Source organism: Phasianus colchicus, chromosome 17 (assembly GCF_987193195.1).
Source record: "Phasianus colchicus chromosome 17, bPhaCol1.hap1.1, whole genome shotgun sequence".
NCBI classification, from domain to species: Eukaryota; Metazoa; Chordata; class Aves; order Galliformes; family Phasianidae; genus Phasianus; species Phasianus colchicus.
This window is the reverse complement of record NC_143452.1, coordinates 3,284,959-3,301,777: the sequence shown is the minus strand read 5'-3', so window position 1 is coordinate 3,301,777 and position 16,819 is coordinate 3,284,959. Positions and strand designations below refer to the sequence as shown.

Genomic DNA, 16,819 nt, shown 5'->3' with positions numbered 1-16,819 from the left:
AGCAACATAAAGCTGTGCTTCAGCATTTAACTATTTGCTGCAGAGCAAGGTGATCTTACAGAGAACAGGCCATGCCAATACAAGCCCCCAAGCACACCTGAAAACATACACTTACTATTAGATCACAACACCAAGACAATTCGTTACTCTCTTCTATAAAGAGTAACTGAGTACATTTTTTTCTTTAGAAAACTCTGGTTCTACAAAGGGCAAAATGCAATCAAATGTTTGAGGTTGCCAAGCATGACTGGCCAAAACAAGTTCTTGTAAAGAATTTTCTCCTCTTAATTTCATTGACTATCAAATACTTCCTGTAATTGTGGAATAACAATGCCATTGATATCAAATCATCGATATTAAATGAAATATTGATGTAAGTGTTGATAAGTGTTGTATTGCTGCATTGATTAACAACACCAATATCTGTTTTTCACTGACAGTAAATTCAGTATTAGCTCAATACTAAAGCACTGACATCAAAATGCTAATGTCACCAATATATCTGGTGACAGCAGAGGAAGACCACCTGATTAGCTTTTTCACTAAGTATCATTTCTTTACCTCTGCAAAAAAATTATAAGAAAATAATTTTAAAAATAGTAGTGAATCTGACACTTCAAAATGAGCTTTGTGCTTCAGAAAAAAGTTTGTGCACCATCCAGATACTCTTAGTAGGACACACAACAGCTTTGTAATCCAGTAAAGGTCAGCATTTTTCAACTTCATCTTTACATTTCTGAGTATAAATAGCCAAAGAATTGCATATTTTCAGAGCACATACTAACCTACATTTTTTTTCCTGGAATTAAATAGCTTCAGAAGGATGTAGGCATGTGAGTGCAGGAAGCTTGGCAAATACATGGCTGTCTACTACAAGCACATGAACAGTTTGCCTACATGCTATGTCAGAGGTTTTTATCTACATCCTGTAGACAAAACACTTGGTACAACATTCTCACATGCCCAGTTTGCTGACAACTCTAGCAAATTGAAGTGCAGTGATTCTGTACTATTGTGCCTTCTGGGGGTCAGTACTGTGTGTCAAAGCCAACTGGAAAACCACCTTTGGGTGACAGGCAGCAAGTTCTATGTGCTGCTTGCAGGCTACTAGGGGTGACTTCTGCCTGCGTGCAGATATGAATGAGCTCCAAATCAGAAGCTCTGCAGCCCAGGTACACGCAGCCACACCAGCTCCAAATCCCAGAGCTCAGCTCTGCCCAACTTCCAGAGCACTGGACTGCCCTACAACTGCAAGTGCTTGTGCATACAGAGCCAGTGAGCCTTTAGCACAGCGAAAACTGATTCTCTGTGCATTCCTTCACAGAATTAAAAAAGGCAATACTATCTAGACCTTTGTGTTTCCACATCATTGTCTCATCAGGGGTATTTCCCAGATTAATAAGAAAACAAACAAAACAAAACAAAAGACACGTGCTTGTTAAGATTGTTTGCTATACTACGATTTGTGTAGGTGAGGGAGAAATTTAAAAATAACACCAATAATTTCAAGTGACATTCAGGCTCAATCAGCAGCTTCCTCATTCCTGTGCTTTGATTTTTAACAATTGTAAAATGAACTCAAGGGGCAAAGTAAATCTGTACAACGTCACTGCTGACATCTACCCTGGTGGCTGTCACTGCTGAACAGCAAAGACAACATTAGGAATCAGACAAAGTATTTACAGTAAGACTACAGAGAACTTGTAGTTCACTGGGACCTGTGCACAATGCAGGTTGCCAACTGATTCTAAATGCACTGGGTATGGTTTGAGTCATTTCAGCTTTGGCTCACCAAGATCTCACTTAATTTTCAAGAGGGACCTGCATGTACTTGGAGACACAGATTTAAACATCGGTTTTAATACTTCATGAAGAAAGGCTTGGGGCTGATACATATTTTTTAATCCCATAACCTTCTTGTCTTTGCCTCACAGTTGGTTTTGTGGCCTCTTTCCCAGTACAGGGATCAGTCATCACCAAACATGCTGTGGAATGCATGCACATCATATTGGGGATTTGTTTGGAGGCTGCCAGTTATCAGCAACATCTGGTCAACACAGATTGTAAGTATTTCTTAATGAAGTAAATACACCCAAAGGCCTGAGCAACGAGCACATGGTAAATACAAATATAATTTAGTTAAACTGCAATTAACCATACTGCAGTTACCAGAAATGTCCTGTTAAACTTGAGCAGAGCCATGTTCCTCACATCGAATGGTTGCTATTCTTTGAAATAAAATGGGTGACTCTCATCCCATTGATACGTCCCACAGAATTTTGTTGTGACGAGCTGCTGCTCACTTACTGAAACTAAGAACCTGTGAAAGGGGCTGTTAAAGCTCTGACCTGGCAGGGTGGTGGGCTACCTTCTCAAATGACATCAGGCTACCTGGAAATACTGCAGCATCAAAATAATAAACAAATGTAAATATAATAAACCAAAGTATCACCCAAAAGTGCAATTTAATATGCTACATAACAACTAATAATTCAAGCATTAAAAGACATAAATGTATTACAGATTACTTTTAGAAAAATAACATATTTGAAGGAGATATGTCTGAACTCATTAATGAACATGAAAGCTGTTAAAAATCTGTAAAAGTCTGTATGCTCCATACACAACATAGGGATACAAAAGTTCTCAAGTCTCTCTGTGGTTGCACAGAGAAACCAAAGAAGTCCACACACAAATGTGGAGGCTTAAGGTGTCTCTAAGCAGGAAAAATGTAAGCTGGGCATAGTGCAGCTAAGGTAGAAGAAACAGAACAAGTATTTTTGAACAGTGTAATGAACCTGCACTAGTTTTCATTTCTGTGCAGGTCTAAATGAGATTTATTTTTTAAATAACTCATGCAGAATCTGAGTGGGTTTAACATTTCTTTTGAGAGATACCTTTGGGATATGTCCTTTACCAAAGAAATATCGAACCAATTTGTCTTCTTTTCTTAAGTTAACCTCACAGGACGTTATCAGAAACATTTAGATCCTCTCCTACAGCAGTACAATTCCAAAACAACAAAACAGAGTTTTATATTCTTGTGACACTTCTACAGGATGTCCACAGACATCCTGGCACAAGTGACAGACTCAGAGAAGCTTTGCCTTTTGCACAAATTGTCAAGTTGTTTAATTGCACAAGGCTGACTGTCTTTAGTTCTTTTGGGGGATACCAAAACAGAAGAGATTTTAGAGTTGGCTGAATTGGGTAACTCACAGCTTTAGACTGCAAAGCCTGGTATAAAGACTGCAAAGCTTGGTATATAACACATTGAGATGGTTAGAAAAACAAAGAATGCTCACTGCATGGATGGGCAAGAACTCTGACTTCATCCACAGCTATGTACCCTGGATGTCCTTTCACAGAGACAGATTCAAATATCACCTGAAATACAAAGAAAAGGTTTTCTTAAAAAGAAAAACTGCACTAGTCATTTGTCCAGTCACCACATTCCACTCTTTTTCCAATGTCTGATACATTCAAGGCATTTTATCATTAATAACAAAGGGGTACCTATGCAATACAGCATGAAAATGAATATCAAAGATTGAAAATCTATTTGATACAGAAAACAAAGTTAGAGCAACATTCATTGGGATTAGTGAGAACTATGCACTACTTCCATTTGGAAGAGCAAGAAATACCCTGTGTTTACACACACTCTGTATTCACTTTGCACCATTCTGAGAACATCAGATGTGGAATCATTTGGCATCTTATTGCAATTAGCATGCCTCAGAAAGCTGTAGAATGCCACTCGTGAGATAATTTTATTTCATTAAATCAATAACACTGCATGGATTCTTTTGGAGAAAACCTTTTGCATTATCACATGCATGCCACTGCAATATCAGAAAGCAATAAAAGAGCAAGAGATGACCTGGATTCTAATGACTGGACTGAAATAATATTCTCCCAGAAATAACAAAGTTGCTCCTGCCTTTCCCTGGATTGAACCAGAAGAGAGTTTTTGAGTATGTAAAAATATAATATTTTTCTGTGTTAATGGTACTCTACTTAGTCCTATTTTATTTACGTATTTAGACAATGAAAGTGTCCCACTGATTTGAGACTGATTACATGTATGTGTAATTACTTCTGAAGTGTCCTGTTGGTACAATGCACAGACTATGTGCAAAGCGTTCGGGGCAAGCAAGGGGACCCTAGAAGACTGATAAAATTCAAACTAATTTCACTATTATCGAATAAATAAAATAAAATTCAGGAGAAAAACAGTATTAAATATTGTGAAGTTTACTCAAACAACAGTTAAAAGATAGCAGGACATAAGAAACAGGGAATTTGGCAATGTTGAGTTGGAAAGGAAAAAAGAAAAATGCAGACTGATCATTTAACATTGAATATGGTAATGTCATCTCTCGAGTTAGTGATGCTCTTCTCAAAGGAAAGGAATGAAGAGCTATGCTCAACTCTGTGTAGAAATGAAATGAATGCTGTCCCCAGCATTTGAAAGAGATGTCCCAGCTTTGTTTTCTCTTACTACTGCGACAGCCACACTCTAACTTGGGGCTTTGAGCAACATGGTCTAGTGGGAGATGTCCTGCCTATAGCGGGGAGTTGAACTAGGTGATCCTAAAGGTTCCTTCCAATTCATTCTATGATCCTATGATTTTCAGATGAGTTTGCAGTAGTGCTTTCAAGGACAGAGCTAATTAATGTGTTCAGCTGGCAGAGTTATTACTACTGCAGCAGCACTGAAGTGCAGCTATTCTTTTTGCAGGATAATTCATGACTACCAAAATCATCAGTGGAACACCACAAAGTTTGTTAACTGTTTCAAGCCAGTCTTCAACACTGCTATTTCCACTTTAAATAAAAGCTGGCATTCCTAGCCTGTCACTGTTGAGCCTTTCCTTCATCTCCTCCATCAGAAGATTTAACACAGCAAAAGATTCAACTTTCTGAATGCTGATCACCACATGCTCAGGCTACAGAAGTAAAGCAACATGTACTTCATAATCAGGTTGCCATTAATCATTTTGCTTTGTATTTGGGCTTCCATAATTTAGTTTCTACTTATATTCCCATGACATCTTAAGATCTGCTCCCTCAGTTCAAAGCATCCCAACTGGGAGCACTCCTGAAAGAAGCCCTTTAGAAAAATGTCATGATAAAAACAGGTAGAATACAAAAATAAAGGGGAAAAGACAAACTAAGAAAAGCTCAGGTGCTAGCAATAGAAAGAAACAGAGTTCTGCAGCAGATGAAGGTGGGCAGAAAATAGGTTGTCCAAGGAATAGGAGAAAGAAGCAAATATCTGGAAGATGATCAAACCATCAACAAATGTTTCCTGTGTTCAAGAGTTTCAATACTTTCTAGAGACTGTATAAACAAGGAATATAATGCATGTCCTTAGTATGGAAATTACAATGTATTTGATAAATGAAAACTCATTCATGATAAAAATGGCACTTACTGGTAAGGTCACACAGCAACTACTGTGACTCCCTTCAGACTAGGATTAAACTGCACCTTTACAGCTACAAAACCTTACTTTGGTTATGCATTAGTGAGAAGATAAGCTTTGCTGAATTGCTACATCAATTTCCTGAAAGCCAAGAACTTGGAAAGAAAAATTCCCCACATCTTTGCGGTAAAAGCACACACATAGTGAGCTGTCTTCTGTTAATTACTGACATGTTCAATGTCTTTAATAGAGCACAAAATGACCTCAACCTAGAGTCACTGGCAACTGTGTCAGCCCCTATGGATTAAATCTATGGCTTTAATATTCACACTGGTGCCAAAATCACTGACAAGAGTGGAGGGGTCCCTCTCAATTCTGTTTTGTTCAGACAGAGTATTTTATTACCTGTTTCACTCTATACTCAGATCTCTTTATTTCCCAGTTCAGATTTTCACACTGCTGCCCTTTTATGCAGTTTTGTACCACAGCTCTGTCAAAGTGAGCAGAGCAGAAGCACCTGGGTTTTCTAGATACAGGGTACTGAGATCCAGCAGGGAGGAACAGGCAGAAATCCATGCTTATAGGTGGCACAGTTTGGCAAATTTCACACTGAATTTCTTTTACATCCTTTTAACTTCAGTTGAAAATGTAATAAAATGGTTGAGGAACAGGTGTTTAATAGTTTACGTTTTTGGAAGTTCTCAGAAATTAATATAAATGGCAAATGCAAAGCTTTGCTCTTCAACATTCTTAAATGCTCCTGAGAACTGCAAACACCAAGTCATCTCATGTTTACTCACCCATAAACAAGCCCACATTTCACTGCTGCTATCTACCAGCAATGTCTGTGTTAGCAATGTAGCCTGGCTCATCTGTTGTGGTACGACAGTTTTCTTCAGGCATGGATCAATACCATTCCTTGCTGTACATCAAAACACCCCTTCCTGGCAGACTGTAGTGCTGCTCTTGGTGCATTCTGGGACTGAGTTCATCCTTACGGCACGCAGTAATTCAAGAGAACACATCTTACCTTTCTCCAAGAGCTATTACAGCTTTTACTCGCTACACCAAACACGCACGCAGACTGGGAATCAAGGCACGACTAACTCTTGGGCAGAGCTGATAAACCTCCACTGCCCTCACGTTAATACCTCAGCAGAGTGCTTCTGGATGTGGGTGTGTCATGGTTTTGTGATTTTTGGTTTTCGGTATTCCACATCATAACATCATGTGGGGCAGTGGGAGTTTAACTTAATGCTCAAGCTCTGGGTACAAGCCCCCAGTACAAGAAAGACAGGGAGCTGTTGGAGAGGGTCCAGAGGAGCCACGAAGATGATCAGGGGACTGGAGCACCTCCCCTATGAGGACAGGCTGAGGGAGCTGGGCTTGTTCAGCCTGGAGAAAAGAAGGCTGCGGGGTGACCTCACTGCAGCCTGTCAGTACCTAAAGGGAGCCTACAAAGAGGAGGGGAATCAACTCTTTGAAAGGGTGAGTGACAGCAGGACAAGGGGAAATGGTTTTAAGCTGAGGGAAGGGAGATTTAGGTTGGACGTCAGGGGGAAATTCTTTATGGAGAGAGTGGTGAGGTGCTGGAACAGGCTGCCCAGAGAGGTTGTGGATGCCCCATCCCTGGAGGTGTTCAAGGCCAGATTGGATGGGGCCCTGGGCAGCCTGGTCTAGCATTAGGTGGAATGGTTGGTGGCCCTGCGTGTGGCAGGGGGGTTGGAGATTCATGATCCTTGAGGTCCCTTCCAACCCTGGCAATTCTGTGATTCTGTGGTTCTGTGGTACCTGCCTGGAAGAGAAGAAGAACTACATTCCCCAGGGGACTTTGCGGTCACAGAGAGTCTCGAGATACTCCTGGCAAGGTCACCTGATGTGCTTTTTCTCCCTGCTGCTCAACTGGACTGCGCATCTCACCTCAGCTCTCCGCGTTGTGGTGAGGCCTACCCAACTTTCGGACATTCTCTCTCTCATTATATTTGATTTATTAGCTTCAAATTTAATTATATTGTATTATAGTGTGTTATCTTGCATTCTGATAGTATATTTAGTAAATTAGTTTGTTTCTCCTCAGAAACAACCGCTGTTTTTAATTATTTTGGGGTCCCCTGTTCCCTTTTTTCCGGAGGCGCGGATCTGCGGATCCCTCCGCCCCGCTGGTCACGGAACTGGGCCAAACCAGCCCGTAAACCGTTGACAGGGTGACTCACACAACCCTTGTGCAGAACTGCCAGACCCAAACCACGACCCTGTGGCAATAGTCCTGGCACTGGTTTGCCACTACTCCCATCTCCAGAGCTCCAAGTACTTGTCAAAACCTCACACCCAGGGCAAATGGCTTCAGATTTTTATGCCTGACAGAATTTTCAATGCACACAGCAATTCCTGACGGCGCGATTGTCGTGCATTAAGAGAATAATCCACATTTTGCCTGACACCGATTTCATTATTTAGGAGAAATACTTTTTTTTTTTTCCTGCGTTACCTTGTGCTTTTGAAATACGGAACATGCTTTCAGGCCTCTTGGGCACAAATTGTTCTCCAAGCATGCAGTTTTGATTTAAAGCTGACAAATAACACTCTTACAGTATAATCTAGATTGTGAGTGTAAAAGGAGACATTCCCTAGGCACTGGTACACACAAGCTTTTATCACCCTGCCACCTCTGGACTCCTTTAGCCACAAGTGTTACGATGGCAAAGAACAATAATTTTGATAAAATTCTGTGATTGTATTTCCTCCTCGATTTTGAGAGCTTAAAGCTTTCTTTCGTCTTTTTTTTTTTTTTTCTTTTTTTAACTTAATTAAATGTAGAGAGTCACTAGATTGCAGAAACTGGTGTACAAAATTAGGGATCAATGACAGAACAGCCTGTCAGATCCCCCACAACCTGTGGGAAAGACCCTCGCATTTTAAAAGCCGTACTTTAGAAGAAGGGAGCTGGAACCTTACCCATCAAAAAGGTAAGGCTGAGGAGAGGGAGAGAAAAAGAGAGTGTTTGCATTTTGTGGGCAGGAACCACTCCCAGGGAGTCACTGCTGCCTTTAGGCTCTTCATTTTTGCGCAGCAGTGCAAAATTCTTCTTTGATTTAAAGGATTTTCTTTCTCAGGAAAAGCAAACCTGACCTCTAAAAAGACTTGCAAAAGATGTAATAACGTTCAGGAAGTCTGGTATTGGTACATCTAACAGCTGGATCTCTTCGTTTGAGATCAGACTGTCTTTTCCAGGTTTTTCAAGCACTGATTACCTGGGTGAAAGATCATTTCTGTTATCTCTGTACAGCACCTCTACGAAGCAGATTCTGATTGATGTTGATGTTAATATGAAAGTAGTATCGATCACTTTAATACGATTTCAGAGCAAGTGACAAGTTGTGCACAGCCCTTAAAACACCACTTTCAGTGCATTTGCATCTCTTTATCCCATATTCCCTTTCACCTTGTACAGTGCGTTCTTATCTATTCTGCTGAAATCCTCTGCTCCTTTTAGGAGGCAGAACATTAAAGTGTTCTACTTTAGCTCAGATTCTATAGACCTACTACCCAGTTATAAAAAAAAAAAAAAAAAAAAAAAGCTTTTCTTCCTACTGTTTTCTATCCGTAGAGCATTCATTGCCTTTTCATAGTTTCTTTTACTGTAATTCCCATCTCACTCATGCTTTTTTTTTTTTTTTTAACTATAATCTATATTTCTCATTTTCTTGTAAGGAGTAGGGTGCAATTACCTCCCAGGCATTTTTTTTTTTTCCTTGAATATAAAAAGATAAGAATTTGAAGATAAGAGTCCTCATGTGTTCACCGCTTAAGAAGAAGTATGTGAGTCCATTGTGTGCATGGGAAGTGCCAATCCAAGTCTGTTTATATGCATATTTCATGACATACAAATGGGTTCTAACTTTCCAATAAATTACTTCATCTGTCCAGCTTTTTCTCTGTGACCTGAGAACATCTGAAGAAAAAGGGCGAGAATTACGTCAAGAGGTCTCTATCATCTCTTGCTATAAAACTGCTATATGAAAACTCATTTTGATACCAAAAAGATGTGGGGAAAAACACTGTATTTAATTTTCAGAAGACTTAATGCTAACAGCAGCGCATAGCTCACGCTCAGCCAGATGTTCAGTGGAAAATGTGAGATAAATGTTGCAAACTCATACCTGATAAAAATGTGGCCAGAACGTACTGATGGCAAGTTCTGCCTTCACCCATCCTTCTGTAACAACCCCTGAGACATTCCATATGGGATTGCCCTGTGGTCCTCCGTTCACTTTCACGTAGACATTCAGAGAGCCAGGACTCGAGCGATCTCTGCTGGATAAGTAATAATGGAAGTCGATGCAATGTGTGTCATTTTCCTTCAACGTGGGCAAAAGTAAGTGAGCTTTCTGCCCAGATGCCCGTCCAGAGCTGTTCACCATCATGAAGGAGCCTATACACAGACAAGGGAAAAAAGAAAGAATACAAAACATCTGCTGAGCTCTTTCAGTTAAAGCAGTTTCCTTAGAAAAGTCAGTGATTCCTTTAGAAGCCAGAAACAAAACAGTTCCTCCTAAGAACTCAAACTAGCTATTTTATGCTAGTTGTTAGGTAACAGAAAAGAAAGGAGATCTAAATTACAGGGTATAAATACAAATAGATTCATGGCCAGCTATAACCGCCTTAATTAGATAACTTTAAAAATAAAAATACAACTTTGCTTTTATTGTTTTATAACATTGCAATAAAAGAGTCACTCTGCACAAAATCACATTTACCCTTCAAGCAGCCATGAGGCTCTCCTACCACGTACAGCCCCAGATATCTACATCCCCAAAGGCACATTGAATACAAAAGTCTCCTACAAAAGATCAAATTCTCAGCTGGCATTAGCCTGCATGGTCCCTACCAACTTTGTGCCAACCTATACCCAGGAACCCTGTGTCTTGTGGTACAAGCTTTGGAAAGTGGCAAGGTGTTAAGAAAACCTGGTGTTCAGAGCCTAGATGAATTAGGCTTGTTAGCACATCATCTCAACTAGCAATACAGCAACAAGGACAATTACGCTGCTAAGAGGGAAGGATTGGCTGAGTTTTAGGAGGGAAATCTATACTAAGGCAATTTATGAGTTTGTTAACCCTGAAGCTTGCATCATATTAACCATGGCACTGGATGTTGAACTCGTGTTTTGATTCATCAAGCAGTTATTTTACAGCACATCGTGTCTCAACTCATCTCTTTACAGATGCATCAAGGTGACAAATGTTAGCAATAAGAAAAAACATTATGAGAGTTATTTGATTCAATTCTGTTTAAGGGATCTGCTTTATGTGTGCGCAGACACTCACAGAAAAAGCTGAAGAAAATACCAAGATCCGGGGGGGAAAAATCTATGTGTCAGCAACTAGGCATAATAATTTTTAATCAAATGCAGCCTTCTTGACATTCAGAGTCCTGCTGCAGCTGCCAAGTCATGCTACAAATGTATTTGTCTACCGGCCTCTTGCAGTTCACAGAACATTGCGTTTGAAAAGCCTTGCTCACTTCTAACCTATCGACTTCCCAGTTCCATGCCACAGCAGTTTGACAGGCACTCAGATGAGCCAGGTAAACATTCTGATCAATTCTGTCCAGTGGACAGCCATACATTTTAGTTTTTTGGGTTGTTTTTTTTTGTTTGTTTGTTTGTTTTTTTAAGTTAACAGATACCAGCAACTTTCTCACACAAAACTGCTTTTGGTGTTGGTTTTGGTTTGGTTTGGTTTCTGTTTACGTGATATATATGTATATACATTTTGTAAAGGACTGAAAAGCATGGATACAGAAAAAAGTAGATCTTTCATCCGCATCCAAAATCAACAATCACACACACTACAGAGGCCTTGGAAAACTCAAGCACAGTGCAAGCACAGCTGGGGAAGAAGATGTACAAGAAGAAAAGCTACAGTCAAGGTGCTCTCTGGCAATCCAATCTTTCATTTGGATAGCTTGAAAATTTCAATGGCCCCAAATCAAGAAATTCCAGATTCACAGCAAAGAGCTCAAGAAACAGAAGAGCTGAATCCAAACTTTTCGTTTTTTCTCTAATAATCAAAGTCCGTAAGGTGAGACTTTGACAAATGTTCTCTGTTGATATACTCTTGCCCTCAGCCAAGCACAAAATCCCCTTCGCCAAATGAGAGATTTCAATGAGTGCTGCAGTAATCTTCTCATCCACCCAAATAAACTAACATTGTGGCAATCTGAGATTTGGGCTCAGACTTTATGACCTGGGATAATTTATTACCAGGAAGCAGAGCTACCAACAGGCTTGGCAAGGCAGCACAGCTGCTGGTTAAGGCAGCAAGGTGGAAATCCAATGGGCTGGTTTCTAAGTCTAATGACAACATTCAATTCTATGACCTCTGTCTGTATGTGCAGAGTGCCTTATTTTCCTATATAAATCAAATCAGAACACTAGTAAAACCTACTATTAAGAATCAGAGACAGAAGCCACTGTGTAACTGCTGAATAACAGAAGGGCTTTGTTGCTGTTGTTTTAGCTGCTGCAAAATGCACCGCCTGCAGTGTTTCAGTGACATTTTGGGAAGCAGTACAAAATCTGATGAAGACAATTTTGCCGGATGTAAGATACAGGGGTGATGGTACAGCCAAAGAAAACATTCAGTAAAAAAAAAAAAAGCAGAGGTCATTCATTTCTGTTCCATCTTTGATCAGATCTTAGCACACATCATTTCACTTCCGTGTGTCTTCCTCAACCTTTCACACTTCTGTATTTGGATAATGGATGGATCCCCACCCTAAAGATCTGCTCTGAAGCTGTACAGTGCCTAACACAATTAGGTCTGTACTGCACTACATTAGGCAAGCGTTTCAATGATAGATAGACTTAGGGAGGATTTCACTTCTACAGATTCACGTAAAAAATAATGAGCATTCCTCTGGGAGAAAAACATCAACTTTTATAAAAAAAAGTTCAAAGCAATAATTACAATTTTATTTTTTGACACCCACAAAAAAATGAATCATATGCTATTTGCAGTACGACAATGGCCTTTTGTGCAACTGCTGACAACTCTAGAGAGAGTACAGAGCCTGTACATAATGACTGACACAACGTGAGCCATAAAATATCCATCGACCAAAAAACACTTAGCAAAATAATGAGCCTTCGTTACTGGAAGAATAGCCTCACAAAAAAATTATTGCCATTTGCAAATTATTCACAGCCTTAGTTCTAATTTATGGATGCCTTAAAAACTAATAGCCACACCCCACATCATGCCTAGAGATACAGGAGAAAATGCTGTAAAATTCTAACAGTCTCCAGTAAAGTCCCGAGGAGAGGTATTGTTTTACACGCTAGTGACAGAGATAAAAGATTTCCACTTCTAGTGCAGCCTCTGCTGCAGAAAAGTGCTCCCATCCTTAACTGTGCCATCTGCTATCTCTATCTGCCCTTACTTCCACAGAGACCTCAGGTGGCAGCTGCCACAAGAAGCCCTTTTCGTCCCGGATCAAGTTGGTGCACAACACACCAAGCCTGCCCATAGGAGGGGATATTATTAAACTAAAGCTTCACCCACGCCATAACTGATAGTGAGTACAAAAACATCTATCTCACAAAATCTCATTGTTGTGAATCATTTATACCCTGTACCACAAATTGCTCTCCACGTACGTGATTCTCATTTTCCTTTTTGCACTGTGAACTTGAATGCAAATCCCATCCCCTACCCTCAAGAACCTTCCAAAGGTTGCTCTGTGTGATCCTGGACCAACAGCTGGGATGCACTGACTATGTCTCCGTGCTGGTAGAGCTTTTCTGGGCAGTACACATTGCTTACCAGTAGCTCTGAGATCACTACAATTGCTCCCAGCAGCAATAAATAAATAAATGCATAAAGTTCAAAACAGCCTTTTAAGGACAAGCATATTTTGCCTTATTAGCCGTAATAAAAACTGACACATCGCGATTCAGAGTCTGACAGCCTTCTTTAGAATGAGCACGGAATTGAAGCTGATGGGACTTCTTTTGAATTTATAGGCCTGTACGTGCAAATAAAAGAGGTACAAGCAGGTCTGGCACCAACAAACCATTTGTCACATTTCTCACTCATATAAAGCCCCAGGGAATGCATTAACATGTCACAAACGGAAATTATTGATCAACGAATGACTGAAAACCTACTTAAATTTCTCCTGGCGTCAATTTGTATAAAATGAAAGATTCCTTGAAGAAACTCTGATTTAGACTGACTTTGAACAGGAATGACAGTAGAAAAAAACACTGAGTGCTATTTTGTTTACCTCCATCTGGAAAGTTCAAATGTCATCAGATAGACACTGAAATGGGAAAAGAAAGTTTGGAGAGAAGAAATGATCTATTCTGTGTGAAAGTTGTTGGGTATTTCTATTTTCATTGGACACAGAAGCACATGCTCATTAAAGCAGCTGAATATCAGGTCAATTAACTTTAGTGCTCTTGAACCAACAGGTTACATTAATTAATATCTTGCTGGCTTTGCCACCTTCCTGAATAACTAAAATTGAATGTGCTGTGTTCAGATCAGTCAAAAGCACGGAGAAAAGAAAGATGGTAAATAAATTCATTTTTAAAAATCCATTCGAATGACACTGAACATAAAAAGGCACTCTCTTACAGTTATTAAACATACCACTGAAAATTGGGGAATTAAACCATGAAGTGCTCTCTAGCTGGCCATAAATTTCAATTTTTCCCCTGCTTGGTGCATAATGATGCCTTGATAAGCTTCCTATTATTGATGCATCTGCAACATATACCCTCTTTTTGAACTGAAATGCTGCTCTGTAGCAGATGGTGGCTATTGTGTTTACACATCAGCACTTTATGATTGCATTTTCTCACGTCTGCAGTAAAAAGAAAGCCGTAATTGAGTTTTTAATGGCTTTGCACATTGTTCATTAAGATTACATGAGTGTGTTCTGACAAATGACAGCTGAAGAAATGAGCCACTGAGAACCCCTCACGATCACCAGACAGACCTGAGCTGATGCTCTTTCACTGCTGCCTTTGAAGAACTGCGCTGTTTAAAAGTAAAATTACAGCAACCATTAAAGACTGAATGTAAACTTGAAAAGAAAACTGTCAAAATGCTCAAATGCAAAAAGAGCCTCCTTAAACCCTGGGAACCCAAATCGAGTACAGAACTTTTTTTTAAATAGCAAACTCCTTCTCTCAGTACATCAATCTGCTTTCCAGCAGCTCCATCACAGCAGAGGCATTTTTTTTTCAGACATAATGCTGCTGGTTTCCAAAGAACAACTCTACCCTCAAAAAGGAAGGGCCTGACATCTGATCCTGTTAGCACGGAACGAAGCAAGCTGGCATAATTTCAATTGGAAGGGGCCTTAGGTCATATCTAGTCCAATTCCGTGCTCAGAGCAGGGTCATCTCTTTTCCTCACTGACTCTCTAAAGCCTCATAGATGATCCAGTCCCTTTGGGTAACCTGCTCCAGTACTTGGCTGCCCTCATGGCTTTCCTTGTCACCCCTATAACCTCTCATTTCAGCCTATACCCCTTGTCTCTCACCCTCCAGACACTCAGTGCAGTAATGAGCCTATCCCATCCTGCAGGCACTGAGTTGTTGCTCTCAGGATCCCCAGAATCCTTCCTGCCCCAATCTGAACAACATCATCACTCCTCAGCCTCTTCTCTGAGGGTGCTGGCTCCAGCTCTGACCACTTGATGGCCTTCACTTTCCTTCTTCCCTTTCATCAGTGATGTTGGAGCACCCAAAATTGGGCATAATACGCAAATGCAATCTAATGAGTGGCAAACAAGGATGGACCATTTCTATTTGTCTGCTGGCTAGGTCCCTGTTAATACAGCCCAGGATGCCACTAGCAGTCAGAGCACAGGCTTATATTCAGGCTGCCCTTTACCTGACTAGTCCATGTCCAATTTTATGATGCCCCATCCCTGCAGGCATTCAAGGCCAGGCGGGATGTGGCTCTGGGCAGCCTGGTCTGGTGGTTGGCGACCCTGCACCATAGCAGGGGGTTGAAACTAGATGATCTTTGAGGTCCTTTTCAACCCAGGCCATTCTATGATTCCAGCCTGCCTCTACCCCTCTCGATGGTGGTCCTACCTTGGACTGTATCAACTGTTCCCATAGTTTGATGACAAACTAGAGCTGCCACCAACTGCTGCCAGCCAACCAGCGTGCACCTCCCCAGCTGCCACCACCAACCCAGACCATAATAACACCCTGACCTGGAAACACATGAAGTTCTGTCCTGACTCCTGTCTCTGTAGTTTCACAGCACTTCTGCAGTTGAATTACAGGACCAAGAGAGTTCTGGTAACTTCACACCTTACAAAACCAAAATGCTCTGAGAAAGATGCTTATTAAAACAGTAGAAGCAATCATCACTCATTTTAAACTATACACATTAGTGAATGACTGTACATCTCTGTGGTTTTTAGCAAAGACATGAGAAGAAAAGTCTGCTACTATGAATCTCTAATAAGCACACACATGAAGATGGACCCATAGTCTTTGTGGGTAGATACCAAGATGAAGGGCAGTTTATGGTTAAGGTAAACAAAGTTATCAAGAATAATCTTAATTACAGTCGCAGGTGAGATTTCTCAGCATCCTTTCAAGGTTATTATGTGACAGGGCACAGACCTGAGGAGTACCCCTGGTAACCTCTACTGAGGAAACGAGTTTGCTGGTAATCTTTGCTTATTACCTGTGCACTTTTGGAGCACTTTGTTTCTTACACTGCAGCCTTACCTCTTTTCAGGAAGAGTCCTCTCAAAACACTTCCTGGAACTCCTTTGCATTTGAAAGTCATTTTAACAATTTTTTTTACTTCTTGAAAGTATTCCAACAGACTGCTGAGATGCGACTTTCCAACAATATTCTTTCCCAGTACCTCAGTCACAGTGGATTAGAGTCAAAGCCAGCTCATTATCTCATAAAATGACTTGGAAGTCCACAAGCAGTGGCGTTTTTATGGGACAGATGTAGTGGGAGGCATCACACGAGCCAGCTAAGGAAGCTCATCTCTCTCAGTAAGGCTCCCCAGTATCGTACACTTGCACAGCTTTTGGCAAGGCACATTCATAAAACTGTTAGTCAGTCTGAATGCCATAGAACAGGTTTTGAAGAGCACCAACACTGAGTATGAAAAAAAAAAAAAAAAGTATTTCCATATTTCCATATAATTTCTTTAAGTTAAAACCATGAAATTCATAGTTTATTCTTATTTTACAAAAAGTTAATACCACCCATCTGCTCCATGCTGTCCACATTTTTCTATCCCTGCCCTTCATAGTCACGTAAGCAGCTGAAGAAGGCTCAGAAATCTCTTCTCCTGACTGATGAACCACAGAGAGCAGTGCTTGTACAAACTC

At 40.5% G+C, this 16,819-nt stretch overlaps 1 protein-coding gene across 12 annotated transcripts in view; it reads right to left on the bottom strand.

Moving 5' to 3' along the window:
• The window catches only part of PTPRT (protein tyrosine phosphatase receptor type T), a 432,503-nt gene that overhangs the window by 258,870 nt on the left and 156,814 nt on the right, over window positions 1-16,819 (bottom strand). For all 12 annotated transcript variants that reach the window (XM_090152290.1, XM_090152287.1, XM_090152291.1 and 9 more), the window contains exons 3-4: window positions 9,592-9,863; window positions 3,306-3,387 (exon numbers count right to left, since the gene is read on the bottom strand). In XM_090152290.1, the coding sequence (XP_090008416.1) occupies window positions 3,306-3,387; window positions 9,592-9,863 (354 nt within the window). The remainder of the gene's footprint in view (window positions 1-3,305; window positions 3,388-9,591; window positions 9,864-16,819) is intronic.